General features: G+C 40.9%; 1 protein-coding gene across 4 annotated transcripts in view; it reads left to right on the top strand.

Moving 5' to 3' along the window:
• Positions 1-16,759, top strand: part of numb (NUMB endocytic adaptor protein) — a 55,782-nt gene that overhangs the window by 23,382 nt on the left and 15,641 nt on the right. For all 4 annotated transcript variants that reach the window (XM_054795726.1, XM_054795727.1, XM_054795728.1 and 1 more), the window contains exons 2-3: positions 4,355-4,491; positions 14,150-14,224. In XM_054795726.1, the coding sequence (XP_054651701.1) occupies positions 4,366-4,491; positions 14,150-14,224 (201 nt within the window). In that variant the 5' untranslated portion in view covers positions 4,355-4,365. The remainder of the gene's footprint in view (positions 1-4,354; positions 4,492-14,149; positions 14,225-16,759) is intronic.

The following is a 16,759-nucleotide window of genomic DNA, read 5'->3' as shown; positions in this document are numbered from 1 at the left end:
CTATTCGCAGCCTTAAACGTCGAAGTCCAGGTTTGACAACCTTTACTATCTAAAGAGCCATTTCTCCTCCTTGCCCACTAAAGACAAATAGTGTGGAGCTGCTAAACATAACAGCTTATGAACTTTTAAAAGTTTGAATGTCCCTTAATTTTACCTATTAGAACAACAGAAACAGAAGTGCAGTGTGCATGTGTAACTGATTAGTGGGTTTGTGATAGTATGTTGGTTAAACCTCACTACCGGACGCCTTAAGAAATGTGGAGCACAATGAATTGATGGCCTGTTCCTTCTAGCTCGCGAGCTAGGGCTGGACCGCAGGGATGACCACTGTTTCTAGGCCTGTCACGATAATCAATAAATCGATTAATCGACCGATAAATAAAAACAAAGTCGCTAATTTTGCCGGCCTCGATAAACTGACATGTGCATGCCTGTTTTGTTTTCTATCTCTCCTCTCGCTTTACCACACAGGCTGGATGACAGAGGGTTCACTCTGCATCTTTTTGCTCGCGGTGGTTGTCTATTCAAATGAACGGAGAGAGTGAACCATTCTCTCAGCAATTCAGCCTCTTTGTCTCATTAGGTGGAGGCGGGGCTCCTAGTGAGTTGATACAGATGCCAGGTTAGCGTTAGCACAAGTTAGCATCGTGAGCAAGCAAAAGTATATATGAATGAAGACACAATAGGCACAATAATGGTTTCTAAGCCAAATGCCACAGCCCCAGTGTGGGAATATTTTGGTTTTACACACAATTAACCAGGTGAGAGCATGAACACCGACAAACTGGTGTATGACATTTGCTGGAAAGTAGTGACGACAAAGAAGGGGATAGCGCATCTCAAACACAACCATCTTGTCTAGTTTTCCCAACTGGGAAAAAAAACTACCGCTGGTGCAGCGACAGTCACAGTTTACCAAGACATTTGGTGGGCAAAGCAAATATAGATAAAACAGCGAAAAATGATGCACGCTCACAGAAAGTGTCATTATGTGTTTAGCCTTTCTGTTAAGGAATCATACCCAATGTTCATTATTTATTCAAGTGCAATTTTGTTTACGGAGACTTAATACTCCATTTTATTTATTTTATTTATTGTTGTGTGTGGTTATTATTGTGTGTGGGGTTTTCTTTTGTAACAGAGACAGGGTCTGTTTTTTCAATGGTTTTTGGTTATGATTGCGATTTTTATTTAAGTGCAATTTTTGCTCAAAGAGACTGAGAGTCCATTTTATTTTCATTGGGTTTTTTTTTTGTCTTTTTTGTTTGTTTAATGTATTATGTTGTTTCATTTATTTTATTGAAAAGCTTTTGACATTCCAATTACAAAGTCAAATACCCTTCACAAATTAAAGTTTATTGCTTTTGAAACAATGTACTCGCATTGTTATGGCATATAATTAGTCAGAATATGTTGTCAATAATATCGAGTATCGACAATAAGCTCATTATCGTCCAGCAAAATTTGCTATTGTGACAGGCCTAATCGGCAATAGGTTTGTTAAGGGAGTGATCAAACACTCTGGCATCAATTGGCGTAGCCTGTGTCAAGCTCAATACGAGAGACATCATTTTGTTGGCAACCATACGTGACACAGCAGACATGTAGGATTTACCGCCACACGCCAAACGGTTTTTGTGATCGGATTTGAAAGGCGTTTCCCGGCATACACCTTTTTTACGGAAATTGGCCGATATTGATCGGTGGCCGATGGATATCGGCATCCATAGTCTCAACGATTGAACGCAGGCGTTCAACGTTCCGGACCACGGTCCGCCAGTTAGTGATGCCTGCCCTACAGCCTGTATGAGCACCAACTGTAAGAAAAATTTCATCTATCTCATTTGCTTGCATCCCTTTTGAGAGAAGAGGTGAATAAACACTTGCTTTTGAAATTGCAGCTTTTCATTGTCACGAAGGAATAACCTCCTTCCTTATGCCTCCTTTGACCCAACGCTAACTAGATAGATGAGCCTACTCCATGTATAGCAAGAGCTGCAAGTTTGATCATGTGGGGCCCTGTGACTGTCTTGTTAATGGAATCGTGGAATTGGCCACGATTTACTGCTAAACGCACAATCTCTCGGAAACTGACATCATGTAAAATGCTGATGTCCCATTCGAAAATCCAGCCAGGCTACATCCATTTCTGAATTACTGGGCAAATTGGCCATTGATGTATTGTGTCAATAAATGTAAGAATTTTTGCATTTAGTTAATGGATATTTTATTCACTAACCCATAAAGAATTGGATTTCATAGGACACAAATGAATGTCGTTTCTCTTCATCACATACACACGAATAGAAGGCGGTAATGCGCAGGGACATGGCAGGAGACAAATATAACTCAGAGCGATTTGTGAGGTCTGATTTTTTTTTTTTTTTTTTGAGGAGGCATCTGTATAATGCAAATGTATGACTCTTTTGAACGCATATTTTTTTGAAAAGCCAAACTCTTTACTTAACTCCCTATAGTCTGTGGAATGGGGGGGTAAGTCACTGTTGATATAGTCCACTGCTGATGGGGATGTCATACAACTTCATGTCAAAAAATCCGCTCTATCCCTTTAATGTCACATTGTTGTATGTGCTATATGGCATCTATTACATTGGACAAGCGCAGAGTTACAGTGTTTATGTCAGAAGGAGATATAGTGCACTTCTAGGAGACACACTTGTGGACAAATGCCGCTCATTACAATTAAAGCTACACACGCACAAAACTGTGTGTTCCCAATAGGGCTTACTAAAAGTACTTTTTAAAATGTTTAAATTCCAGCATCAACGAGAGATTTTAGTCAACATGCTTCCAATACACTATTTTGGCACCTCTCAAACGTAACGTACACTGCTCTTTGTTGAATGTCACTTCCGCCGCATGTCAGGGAGAAAGATGTCCTCCATTGTTGTTTACTTTGTTTGTGTGTGACCTTCCTCTTCTTTGAATTCAATTCAATTCAATTTCATTGGCACCTCACAGTATTTACGTTGCTGTTATCGCCATCCTGTCCCTATAAATCCGTTCTTGTGGGACCAATACTTGGGCCCTTTGGCTCTTGAGACATCTTGGGAATCCATGGTCCTGGCCTAATCTGTCATGAGATGTTTGATGTGTTGATGTGTGGCCTGGTCAGCGGTGAAAGCTTCATTGTACAGAGCTAAAGTCTGGCCAGGACAGATAAGGGCTCTCGCCTGACCTCAAACACACTCTCGACCCCCCCATCACAACCCTGTGTCTCATAGGACAGTTTTCACTATGCAAAGAGACGCCTTGTTCTATGTATGTAGTTAGTAGGCGATATGTGTGTGCATGTGTGCAGACAGTCAGTCCTCCTGGATTAAAGACCTCTAATCCACTCAGATCCTCATCAGATCTCAAAAGATTCTGGTGTCCACGTGTTAAATACTGGAATGCTACGGCTCAGTGACTTCTGCTCCCCCAGTGATGAGCTGCAGACGTGAGCCAGACCCTCAACGATGACCGCACCTCTCACTTGTAGTTTAGATCAGCGGCTTTTAATTGGATCTTTTTGCTTTTGTGTTTTGGTTACTTCTGATCTGCTATGTAAAATAATTGAAATGCCAGATACTTTTTCACATGTTGGGTTAGTAATGTAGACTGAGTTCGATAATTAGATAATCGTGGCCTATTTGATCATGAACTGTGTATTGATCAAGTCAACCACATATCCCATGACTCCTGTGTTGATTGACTAACGTTTTACAAAATGTATAACTAACCTGTCTCTCCTATGAATATTTAAAAAAAAATTGTGATCCAGCAAAGTCAAGCAGACAAGGAGAAAACCATATACGATACAGCCATAGATCTTTGTTACGGAAGAAGAGGACATTTTTCATTTGTTTCATTAAATTTTAGGAATAATTGACAGTGCAAAAATACACTTCTTTCATGATCCTACCATAAAAATATGCAGTAGTCCAATAAAATGTTGCTCTTTTCTGTGAATGAGGAAAAACTACCCGGAAGCTCAATATCAATTGATCAGTTGCACAGTGCATAAAATGCATAGTGCATTTCTGCATAAGTGTCGCTTGCAAAACAAGATATAGGAAACCTCTGTCCCTTGTGATTTTTAAAAAAAATTATTTGTGTCCCAGAATAGTCATGCAGACAGACCTTTGTTCCTCCTTTTCAACCAGACAGTCAATCACTTGATTGTGTGACAATGGAAAAATTACAGTAGTAGCAATGCAGTTTGTTTCCATGCAGTTCAGCACAGGAAGTAGACTCATTTATTTGTTGCCAAATGCTGCTTGCTGGCTGAAATAGATCATCTTGTTGTACCTTCACATATTGTTGCACCTCCACTGACTGTGACCTCCTGCAGGGAGCTCCGCGATGAACAAGCTACGGCAGAGCTTCCGGCGGAAGAAAGACATCTATGTGCCAGAATCGAGCCGGCCCCACCAGTGGCAAACAGACGAGGAGGCCGTCCGCAGCGGAAAATGCAGCTTTGCAGTCAAGGTGACACTTGTACAGGAACACACACACACACACACACACACCGCACGCGCAAAAGCCCTACAGTACCAACCTTATTGTTGTACACACTTTCTCTGAGAGAGACGCTTGGCAATTCAGGGACGCAATGTGTAATTAATTATCAGCCTTCAAGTACAGCCTACCTCTACATTTACATGCCCTAAAAAACACATGTAAACACTTTACAGTAATTACATTGTGTTCAACTCTTTGAGAATTGGATTAACACACCAACTATGGTATTGGAAGCCAGATCTGTCATGCATGTACAGTGTTCCCTCGTTTATCACGGTGGGATAGGTTCCCAACATAGCCTGCAGCAAGTGAAATCCACGAAGTAGCCAACTTCATTTTCTTTGCAATGAAGGGCAGCATGAAGGAGATTGATTGATTGACGAGTGAGGGAAGAGAGAGACACTCAACTTCCCACAATGCAGTTCTTCTTAAAGGGCCAGGCTCGGCCTGTAACAGCGTTCATATGCTGTAATAGAAATAAAAGAAGAAGCACTAAAAAAATTCTGCGAAACAGCGAATCCGCAAAAGGTGAACCGCGGTAGAGCGAGGGAACACTGTATACACTTTGATCGATCATGAGAAGGGGGGACAGTTTACACCAACAAGGAGACAAATTAAAAGGTCCCTAACATGATTCATCAACTTTGCTCAAATATGTTATATATAGTTTGTAATTATCTTCTACATTGTTAGATTTTTTTTTTTAAGTGAACGGCGAATATGCAAAAATGACATTTATAGTTCATGGCACCAGCCATGATGAGCTATCTCACAGCTCAGCGTTGTTTCCGGAAGTGACGTCATCGGGGTAAACATCGCTCAGGTAAACAAACATGGCGGGGTACAAGATGAGAGGATGTTTACAGTGATTATAGCGAAGATTTGAGCGATGTGTCTAGCAGAAAAGGAGAAATATTTGGAGAGGAAATGGAGAACTTGGATTTGGATTTAAGCTTTAAGACATGGAGATGGAGATTGCTTATCCTTCAATTATTGTTTTAAATCGGCTTCTACACAAGCGTAAAGGGGTTTTTAATAACCTTTTTTTAATGGAAATACATGTGGTCTCACGTTGATCCTGAATGTTCGCTGCCGCCCCCCACAGTAAACATATCGCTATCAAAAGATGTTTAAATAAAATGTGTAATGCTTTGCAGACTTGTCGCTATCGTGGAATAGTGTCTAGAATACATTATGTAAACAACACATGACATACTCTGTTGTGCCAATGTTGACGTAGTGGTCTTCTCTGTTGTCTTGTTTTTTTCCGGTCTACCGACAGAATAGCATATTTTTTCAAAATGCGTTTGTACCGTACTTTCAAGCCAAATGCTTCCTTCTTGTAAAGGTGATCCTTCGATGCAGTCATCAGTGAAATGATCACTGCAAAGGACAGATCTCGAGGTGGGCATCCGTCTGTCTCTCGTTCTCTGCACTTGCTTTGTCCATTGTTTCTTTGGGAAAAGAAAACAAACTTACAGTATCACTCGGATACTGTGAACATCCAGCAGCAACACAGTGTTTTGGCACCCCCTTGACGTCACTTCCAGAAATGAGGCTGAGCTGTGAGCTGGTTAGTCATTCAAGATTCAAGAGTTTTATTGTCATATGCACAGTAAAACAGGTAGTTATACTACGCAATGAAATTCTTGTTCTGTTCATTCTCCCAAAAAAAGAAAGAAAACACAATGAAATGAATAAGAACAAAAGAAACATTAATACCAAAAAATTAAGCAACAAGAACAGAAGATACATTATGCTTATACGCTGAAATAAGTCAATATTAGGTCTTATATTACTGTTAGAACATCATAAAAAGTCACTTTTGCCTATCCCCAATGACCACTGTACAGTTGTTGTGGTAAATCTATATGTTATTATGAAATACTTTCACATAAAACATTTTTTTCTTGCTGGTAATATACACTAACGGGAACTGTGTCATCGGGAAATGAGCATAGTTAGTTTTAAGTCAAATTCAGTGCCATGATTATCATTCAATAAAATGTGTGTCATCATAAAGACACAAGTAGCATTCCACATTTTGTCTTAATAGCTGGCAGCAGGTGACTCTGACGGCATGCCGCAGCTGGTGTGTTGGGAGAGTTCTCTTTGTTTTGGCAACAAAAGTTCTTGTGCAAACCGAAGTGCAACAACAGCTCGCTTCCTCTCGTCACAAGCGCCAAGACTCACCTCAGTCAGGGTGAAAGAGAACTGAAAACTGGATGGTCAAGGTAGATGAAGCAGAACACGGGACTCCATGTGGAAGTGAGCAGTTTGATACTGAGGAGTTTGTGCAAAAAAAAAAAATGTGGTTAGGTTCCAGGTAGAAAGATTGCTCTTGTTTATAGAGCAAAGCTGGTAAAACTGAGAATGCAGTTGGTGATAAAAGCGTTGAACAAGAGTTAAGATTTTTATTTATTGATTTTTTAAAAACCTTGGGGGTCTCAGAAAGGTGGGTTTCCTGTTGTCTCTTCTACCGTGAAATGTAGAGGGAAAGTGTTGAAGTGCAACCAGCCGGTATGGCGTAACTTACTTGATTTTCAGCACAAGTAACCTTCACAAATCCTCTTGACTGCTTGTGAAAGCTGTGAAATTTAACATCACCCCCACCCATGGCCAAATGCAAAAACTGGCTCAACTGAGATTGTCAAGCTTCTCGTCTTGTGCTTTTTGCGGACTCAAACGTGCATGCGCACGCGCACGCACACACACACGCACGCTTTGACACATCTCCCCCCCCTTGTTCATCTGCATTGGTGTCTCACAGTGGTGGTGCAACCTACCATGCTGCTCCTCCCCCCTCCTATAGGTGCCTCATGAGAGTTGAGTCGTGTGTGTGTGTGGGATTGGAATAGTTGCAGTCCGAGTGCCGCACTGAGGTTAACAACCAGGGAGGGAGGAGCACTGATCTAGTTCTGGTTCTGTCTGCTGTGTTGTGTTGATATGGACTGCCATTCATGCATAGTGCGTGTGTTTTGGTGACATTTCCTTCACTATATACTTAATACATGATTCAAAAGACTTTTTAATAGGGATACTCCGATCAAGGTTTTATGCTGCCATGAGTGAAATCGGCCGATACCGATCACATGAATAAATTATAAATGTTTCAATTTATTTACAGTATGATAAGTGCTACTTGCCAGGGCTGCCGTATAAGGGGGACAATTCCAAGGTCACCTAAGTGCCAGGGGGCCCAAAAAATAGGTAATTACTAATAAAAATGAGTGATTAATTAATTAATTGGTGGGGTGGGGGATTTTTTTTCCCATGAGGACTAGAATTCCTGCCTGCACCTTGCTATTGGATGATATGATAAAAGGAACCATAAAATCACCTTCATTTAAACAAAAACATACTTACTTTTTCAAGAGAACATACATCACTCGTGAAATTTAAAGAGGATGAAACGCATCTTTGAGGAGACTTTGGATGTGACTTTGTAGATGAATTTATCCATCCCAGGCTGTAACTATTTACTGGAAAAGGAGTGAAAAAATAAATACTTTTCTAAGACTAAATTACATGTTACATTCTGTTGATGGCTTTGCATTTATAAATCCTAAACGTAGACAGGCTGACTAGAAATAAGACACATATTCTTTGTAATATATTGACTTTTTGCAGGGTTCAAAGTAAAATGAAGACACTTTCTGTAGTGGAACACATTACTCTCAGCTAAGTGAGTGAGACACGCACTTCCTTGTTCCATTCCACAGTATTGACTTCCAGAAATGAGCAGCTGCTGATGAGTGAGCTAAAATGTTTTTATTTTCCATCACCGCGCTGTGTTTTTGCAGATGAAATAAACCCTGTATGAAGTCACGTTACCATCGTAATAAACTGCCACACATTGGACAATAGTCATAATGAAGAGAAAGCTAACCTTCCACACGGCTAACGTTGTTTTAGTAAGGTACGGTAGCATTAATCTCACTGATTTGCGCTACGTTAATTTGACCTTGTCTCGGATCTTTAGCTCAATTCGGGAGATGATGCAACATATAAGATGTGCTGTTGTGGTATGTAAGTGCCTCATTATAACAGATGCACGTCACGGTGTTCAACTTGCTCTTTAGCCAACTTGCTTTTTTGTTGCCTTGTCGCTTTCTGTCGCCTCTTTAATCTTCCCGCACCTTAAACATTCGCCTCTGCATGGGTGACGTAAGCCTGTTGGTGACGTAAGCGATTCCTCAAGGCAGGAAAAAAATATTTATTTTTTTTTGTAATCAAGGTACTCGAATTATTCGAGGAATCCTTGCACCCCGAGTTCCAAGTGAGAAAGCAGCCAGCAAATCCGGTGTTTTCCTCCGCTGAGAGTGGCTGTCCATCTGGTCCGATTAATTAAATTATTTTTCGGGTTATTTGCTTAGCCTTCTGACTGTTACGCACATATGGCAAGTGGCGTCCAGAGTTTTGGCCGCGTTAGCTGCCGTTTGACAGATGATGACACTGTGAGACTCAAAAACTCCCCATAGTCTGTGAAATGGGGGGGTAAGTCACTGTTGATATAGTCCACTGCTGATGGGGATGTCATACAACTTCATGTCAAAAAAATCCCAACTATCCCTTTGAAGCTTTTTAACTTGCTACCGCCAGATATTTTTCATGGCATGTGTTTGCAAGTAAGTTCCACACGGCAGACATGTTTATTGTTGTTGTGGCACGCCTGCACAGTGTGAATGAAAGTGGGAGGATACTACCCAAGATGTTAGTTAGGGCAAGACACTTGCATGCAGGGATCGCTACAGGCTGCAATAGTACGAGCCACAGGGGATTGGCTTTTGTGATTGGCGTTGAAAGGCACGTATCGGCATATGCCGATCACGTGTCGAGTATCTGCTGAACTACAGGTGGCACTCACAGGGTAAGTTACAATATTATTGATATTTTGCCAACAGTAGCAATAATAACACCACACATGAGAGATGATCATGAAAAACATCTGCGATAGATCCAGAAATCTATGGAACTGAAGAAGGGAAAACTTGTATTAAAGCATACATTACAGTTAAGTCAGTAAGTTAATATCAAAATAAACGTGTCTTTAATAATGCTGCCACAGAAATATAGTTTTTTAATAAAAAAAGCTGCCCTATATTCTTAGTGATAATGTTAATGGAGCATCAGCAATAGTATTTGCTGTATGTTAAAATTTTTAGCACTTCCACACGTACACAGAGGAACAGCCAACTAAAAAAATCTATGACTTGAACGCCTCCATAGTCAGAGCAGGACATACTGTAAGTAGCGCTGCTGCATTGAAGTATGCTTGGAAAATGCACTTAAAACATGTGAATTCAATTTACATTACATGGCGTCTTTGAGCACAACCCTTCACTGTGATTAATCAGATTCAAAAATGTAACCTTTTGACAGACTAGTTTAAATGTGTTCGAACCTTATTAGGGTGTTCTAGGTTTCCCCAGTGTTAAATGAGATTGTTTCTGTTATAGTTGCCAAGAAGGATACTGCAGTGAAGCGTCTGTTGCGAGTGTTCAACCCTCACATGCATCTCACTGAGGCCACGCCACCCTTCAACTGAGCCCCCTTTATCCAACAATAGCTACTGCCTCCATTGTCCTTGTAACCCACGGCTGCCTCCTCACATCAGCACACATGCCTTTTTTTGTGGAAGCATGCTAATTGTGTGTATTCTAATACATCGTGGCTTGCGGTGGCGATGGCATCACACTCTCAAAATAGCACCAGCCCCCCAAGGGCGGGTTTATCCGGCTCGCGGTGGGGTCAGCATCACTCGCAGTCGCCGTGTTTCTGCGAGGAAAGGGTAAGGACTTCCTCTTTGGCACAATGGCTTGTAGTCGCGTTCCCTGTAGTCCAGTGTGAATGACACACACATGATAGGATGCCGCTAAAAAGCTGTCCTATGAGGGTTTGCTTTGTGCCTGGTCCTGTGCTGAAGGGAAACAGAACAAGGACAGCGACAGGAACAGTCTTGAGATGGTGACTCTGTCTCATACATTGAAGTACTGCAGTGTATCCTTGAAGAGCTCTGGCTATTGTCATGCCGTTTGAGAAATTTGATTTTACTTTTGGATGTTACAGTCCACTTGCGGAGAGAAAATAAGATACACATGCCTTTTTACAAATTGTATTCCATTATTTTTTTAACTACATTAAATTAAATATAAAGGTATATCGATTTAGGAAATAATTAGGGATGCTTCGATCAGGGTTTTAGGCCGCCAAATTCCGATAAAAATCATCCATGAGTGACATCAGCCGATACCAATCACATGGATTTACTGAACATTCAATTTATCTAAGATGAGTGGTAATGGTTAGGGCCCCCATTAAACAATTCCAATGGCCCCTGGCAAATAGGTAGTTATAAAAAAAAATAAACGTTTGGGCAGGTTGTCTTTTTTTACCTTTCTGTGTGAAACAATTTTTGTACTATTTGACACAAATCTGAATTTAATTTGATCTATCTTTTTTAGTAATACCAATACATGGGAAATCAATCGTTCAATCATTATTTTTTTAGATAAAGTAAGATAACAAAATGTATGTATACATTTTATGATAATAAACTAATACAAATACAGTAAATATCTTTATTAAATAGAAATGTGTCCTGCTCAACTTAAAACAGAATAAATTCAGTGTCCAGGTTGCAGGGGTGTCCAACTTTCATCACTATTAGAGCTGTCAACTATTGTTGTTTTATTTATGACTGGCTACATTTAAAATATACTCTACTTGATTTATCGAGCAGATCCCCACTCAAACAGTGTGGCCATTGTCTCTATGCTATTTTGTGCTCTCATTTGTCATGTTATGAAGGCATAAAGTCTGAATTAAACAGTTATCATAAAAAAAACTACTAAGAGTTGAAGCAAATATTCTTTGACCCTTTTGTGAGTTACTCAAAATGCCCTGGTGAGCTTGGAGACCCCTGTCATAGTATCACCATCATAAGGGTTTATATTCTTTAAACAACCACACACAAATAGTGTTTTGAGGACAAAACATAATTAGTATAATGACAATAAGATAGTAAAGTTGTTCACTGACACTTGTAAAAGTTAGTACATTCCTCATGAATGTCATATCCACTTTTAGCATCCCTGTGGGACAAAAACAAGCTCCTAACTATAACCGCATTGCTTGTTTGTTTTAAAAACAAACTGTCACTGTGGTAAAAAGTTACATTTGAAGTCCGAAGACCCAAAGCTAGGCGGATAACTCAAACTAGCTGCTAGCTAGCTGCTGCAAGTACAAAGTACAGCCAGTGACAGCTAGGCAAAGCATGTAAACAAAATGCAAGAATAGTAAGGGAGTGATCAAACACGCTGGCATCGATTTGCGTAGCTTGTGTCAAGCTCAATACAAGACGCGTCATTTTGTTGGCAACACTACGTAACAGCAGACATGTAGGATTTACCGCTGCACGCCCATTGGCTTTTGTAATTGGCTTTATATATATTTTTTGCTTTACAGAAGTTGGGCGACATTGATCGGTGACCGAACGATCAGACCATCCCTAGAAACAATACATGCTGTTTATTTTATTTATATATATATATATGGGGTCCAAGTTGGCAAGTGCATACATGAATAATTACATTAACAAGCTTTCTCACCAGAGCTGCTGAAAAAAACTTCTCAGGCCGTTGAGGACATGGGGGGGACAAAGAAAGCAAAATTCAACCCAAATTATGAGGAAGGGCTACTTAAAGGGAATTTTCAGAGTTTTTGACATGAGGTTGTATGACATCCCCATCAGCATTGTAGTCCAATAACAGAGACTTACCCCCCACTTGGTCTCCTTAGTCCAGTTCTGGTCAGATTTCTGTGATGAAGAATGTAATTCCACTTAGTTGCAGGGGACAATTAAGTAAAGAGTTTGCCTTCTCAAAACAATATGCGTTCAAAAGATTAATACATTTGCATCACAAAAATGCCTTCTCAAAAAAATCAGACCTCACAAAATGCTTGGCGTTATATATTTGTCTCCTGCCGTATCCCTGCGCACTGTCGCCTGTGTGTTCACGTGTATGTGTCGAAGACGCTCGCATCTACTTCCGTGACGGAGCGGCGTGACCATCTTGTTTACGTAAGTGTTCCACAGCAGAAGAAGATGCCAGTGTCTATGTCGCATTCACATGAGCGCACAGGTGTTAGGGATGCGGCAGGAGACAGGTTTGAGTTTTTTTAAGAAGGCATTTTTGTGATGCAAATGTTTTAATTTTTTGAATGCATGATGTTTTGAGAAGCCAAACGCTTTACTAAAATGTCCCCAGCAATTACAGTAAGTGGGACTACGTTCTTTATCACAGAAATCTGACCACAACTGGACTTAGGAGACCAAGTGGGGGGTAAGTCGCTGTTATTGGACTACAATGCTGATGGGGATGTCATACTACATCAACAATGATTTACCCCCCACTTGGTCCTGTGAGTCTGTTTCTGCTTAGTTGCTGGGGCCACTTAAGGGAAGAGTTTGGCTGCGCAAAACAATATGCATTCAAAAGATTAATACATTTGCATCACAAAAATGCCTCCTTGAAAAAAATCAGACCTCACAAATCGCTCGGCGTCATATTTGTCTCCTGCTGTATCCTTGCGCACTGTCGCCTATCCATTCTTGTGTATGTGATGAAGCAGTGCGGCCATCGTGTTTGTGTGTGTGTTCCACAGCGGAAGAAGATGCGTGCGTCTTCATCGCATATACAAGACTGGAGAGGCGACAGTGCGCAGGGACACGGCGGGAGACAAATATAACGCAGAGCGATTTGTGGCGTCTGATTTTTATTTTTTTTATTTATTTATTTTTTTTTTTTAAGGAGGCATTTTTCTGATGCATTCTGTAGTACTCTTTTCTCTTTTGAATGCATATTGTTTTGAGAAGCCAAACTCTTTACTTAAATGACCCAGCAACTAAGCGAAACTATGTTCCTCATCACAGAAATCCAACCAGGGCCTGACTCACCTCTGTGCACCTCTGTATCACCTTTGTCTTTTCACCATCAGAGGTTTGAGGGGAAACAAGCCAGTCCATGGGCTCAAAAAGGTTGGGGACCACTGGTGTGTGGCAGCTGCAATGTGCAGTACCTTCAATTACAGGACTGGGCTGCGGTAACTGTGAGGATATCTTGACCAGATGCATCAGCTTCCCAAGTGCTGTTAGGAGAGATTATTGTGTTTTATCTGGATTAGGATTAAGCGTAATTTATGACAAAAACCGCAAGATGATGCATAAGTGTTCTTTGGTTACTGTGCAAAAGTCAGCAGGGCCTCTCTTCTGATCAAATGTGGAAGTTTGAAGGTTTAAAGGTGAAAAACACTTATTTTTTTCACCGTAGCACCCTCACATAGCATCTCATGAAATATTGGTACTCAGTTTTTTTGTCTTTTTCTTTTTGTACAGCATCAGCGAGGGATCATCTGAACTAAGGCTGACCTCCACATTGCATTTAATTATGTGTATAAATTAGTGGTGCCAACATGCCAGGGGGATATTACACTCATGTAAATAACCCACCTCATTGCAGAGTTTTATTATTATAGCCTTATTTAATTCTGTGTCAAGTGCTTCCGGCAATTGTTTTTTTGCCGTTGTTATTCACTTGGTGCCTTTTGTGTGTCTTCCCCGCAGTACTTGGGACATGTGGAGGTGGAGGAGTCTCGAGGCATGCACATCTGTGAGGATGCGGTCAAGCGGCTGAAGACGGTAGGCTTCCCTTGAGTTCCTCCGGGAAAGACCGGGCGTCCTGCATTTCTTGTCCGTTTCTTCTCCCAACTGTTTCCTTTGTGTCTGCCCCCCTCTCTGCTGTGGATAATCTACTGACTCTTTTCTCCTCATAGTGTCTGGTGTGCTTTAAGTTTTCTCTTCCTGGTGTTTCATGCTTGAGTGGGGTCAAAGGTTGCTATTGGTTAATGAGGACACACAGTTGCCCTCAAATATGTCTATCTTTTCCTAGCTCTTGCTCTCCTGGTACATTAATTATTCCAGAGTCGCATAAAATTACCAAATTCCAGTGTTGTAGGGGGAAGGGCAGGGGAATGTTGTCAGCCATTTGCCAAGATCTCCACCCTGCTTGTGAACTCACCCGTGCTGTGTAGCAAAGGGCAAAGCTCAGCTTCAGGGGTCTGCCTCGCTGTGATCACAACTGCGCCGTGTTCAGGAGGATTAGCGTGTCACAGTTGGGGCGCAAGACAAACCCTAATTGGGATCCAGGGCTGACAACTTTTATGAAACTCCTGCTGTAGGTGCCGTTATACAGTGTGTGAACTGCGATTGTGAAGGTTGTCATGGACTGCTGAAAATATTGTTTATTTGGTTCATTTTAGTTGTTATAGAGCGGCAATAGTTAACTCATTCAACCCCTTCAGCCGGCCATTTTAGAGTATTCTGACTTATTTTTCAAGGGACACAGAATGTTGTGTTCTATTGCTCTACTGTATAAACATGGAACCTACCAAAAGAAAGATTAGACTTTCATCTTTCATCAGAAATGTTTTTTTCTTTCTATCTTTTTCCGTTCTTCAGTAATCAGCAATCGAACATACTGGAGGTAAGTTTCAGGAAAATATCAGTTCCTGACTAAAACAGGAGAGAAAAACAGCTTTTTGTGAAAAGATACATTTTAAGCATAACTTTCACTTTGACACAGATTTTTTGCTTTTGTGACATCTTAAATATCTAAAAAAAAACTGCACCACAATATAAACAACACAAAAAAGGGTTGTTTTACATAAAAATAACAATTTATCTACAATTATAACACCATGAACTATTTACAATTTTCAGATATGGAAATAAACTGTGTGTGCACGTGTGTGTGCATGCGTTAAAATTTCCCTACAATGCGTAAAGTACTGCACGCTACACTCCTCCACGCTCTCTCACTTTCTCCTTGCTGTCGAGCATGTTAATACATGCAAAAGATCCATGCCGAGCTCTTATCAAATGCATTTCTGCCACCTAGTGGTCGTTTTTATGGCTTAAAACTGCTTGAAAAGTGACCTCTTTTATTGTGCACTTGCGTCATCACCTCTCTTCGCCTCTTGCGCAAAAAAACATAAACGTATAAATACGTCTTTGGGTGCGAGCGTTCGGGTTTAAAGAAACGTGTAAATACTACGTCTTTGGTATTGAATGTGTTAATTGTTCATATCAGTTGAATGTACTGTATCGCCCAGAAGTGACAGAAGTCACATTTCAGCAAGGTATAATACAAAAGACTTGGATATACTTTAGAGTAGCCAGTGTATAGCTTGGGAATTAAATTCACCAGAGCGGCACAGGTTGCGACTGGAATCCTCTGATGACATCAGTGGTGGTGCTGGTGGATGTTAACACCTTTTGCTCCTCCACCTTCCATCCTTCTACCTGAGGATGCCCCACAGGTGCTCATTTGAGGTCAGGTTCTTCCCTCAGTGAACCACAGCTCCCCCGGTGACGACAGCCCTCGTGTAGCCCCCAGACCCTTGCGCTACCAACCGCTATGCTTGACTGTAGGCAAGACACACTTACTGTATCTTGCAACTCACTGGTGTTGCCATTTATTTACATAAAAATAGCTATGTGTTGACTCATGATTGTAAGTCTATACTGCTGTACACTGACTACTCTAAAGCAGTGGTCCCCAACGTTTTTTGACCCACGGACCGGCTTGTGTTCCCACAAATCTCCCGCGGACCGGGGAGGAGCGGGGTTGGTACATTATAGCGATCTAATTTATCTTATTTATTATGTATTGTGTAAAACTAAGACATGAATAACATCAAATTAAAAGCACAAAATGAATGCCGAACCACCATCCACCAGTTCAAGCCTGGAGTTTTTCAAGAAAGATTATTACAATACACAGTGTGCTAGCATGAATTAACTTGAGACAAATGTACACATTATCCCTCAATAAGTCATCAAAACTTACCTTTATGCATTCCCACATAGTATCAGCATTTGAGACCAAATATGAGGTGAAAGAAAAATGGTAAAAATACAGTAGTAGTCTATCTGTGCGGCATGAGATAAAGTTAGGACACGCACAATGGACATGCGTCAAGTGAGCCGGATGTAACAGAGAGAATCCGGCCACTTTTCAAAATAAAACATTAAAAAAAAGAATGGAAATTATTTTTTCTTTCTGCGCGGCCCGGTACCAAATGACCCACGGCCCAGGGGTTGGGGATCACTGCTCTAAAGAACACCCCAGTTACGATTTATACACACTCATGAGGTCTAGCTATCTCATGTACG

The sequence above is a fragment of the Dunckerocampus dactyliophorus genome, chromosome 13, assembly GCF_027744805.1.
Source record: "Dunckerocampus dactyliophorus isolate RoL2022-P2 chromosome 13, RoL_Ddac_1.1, whole genome shotgun sequence".
NCBI classification, from domain to species: Eukaryota; Metazoa; Chordata; class Actinopteri; order Syngnathiformes; family Syngnathidae; genus Dunckerocampus; species Dunckerocampus dactyliophorus.
This window is presented reverse-complemented; position numbering and strand designations above follow the sequence as displayed.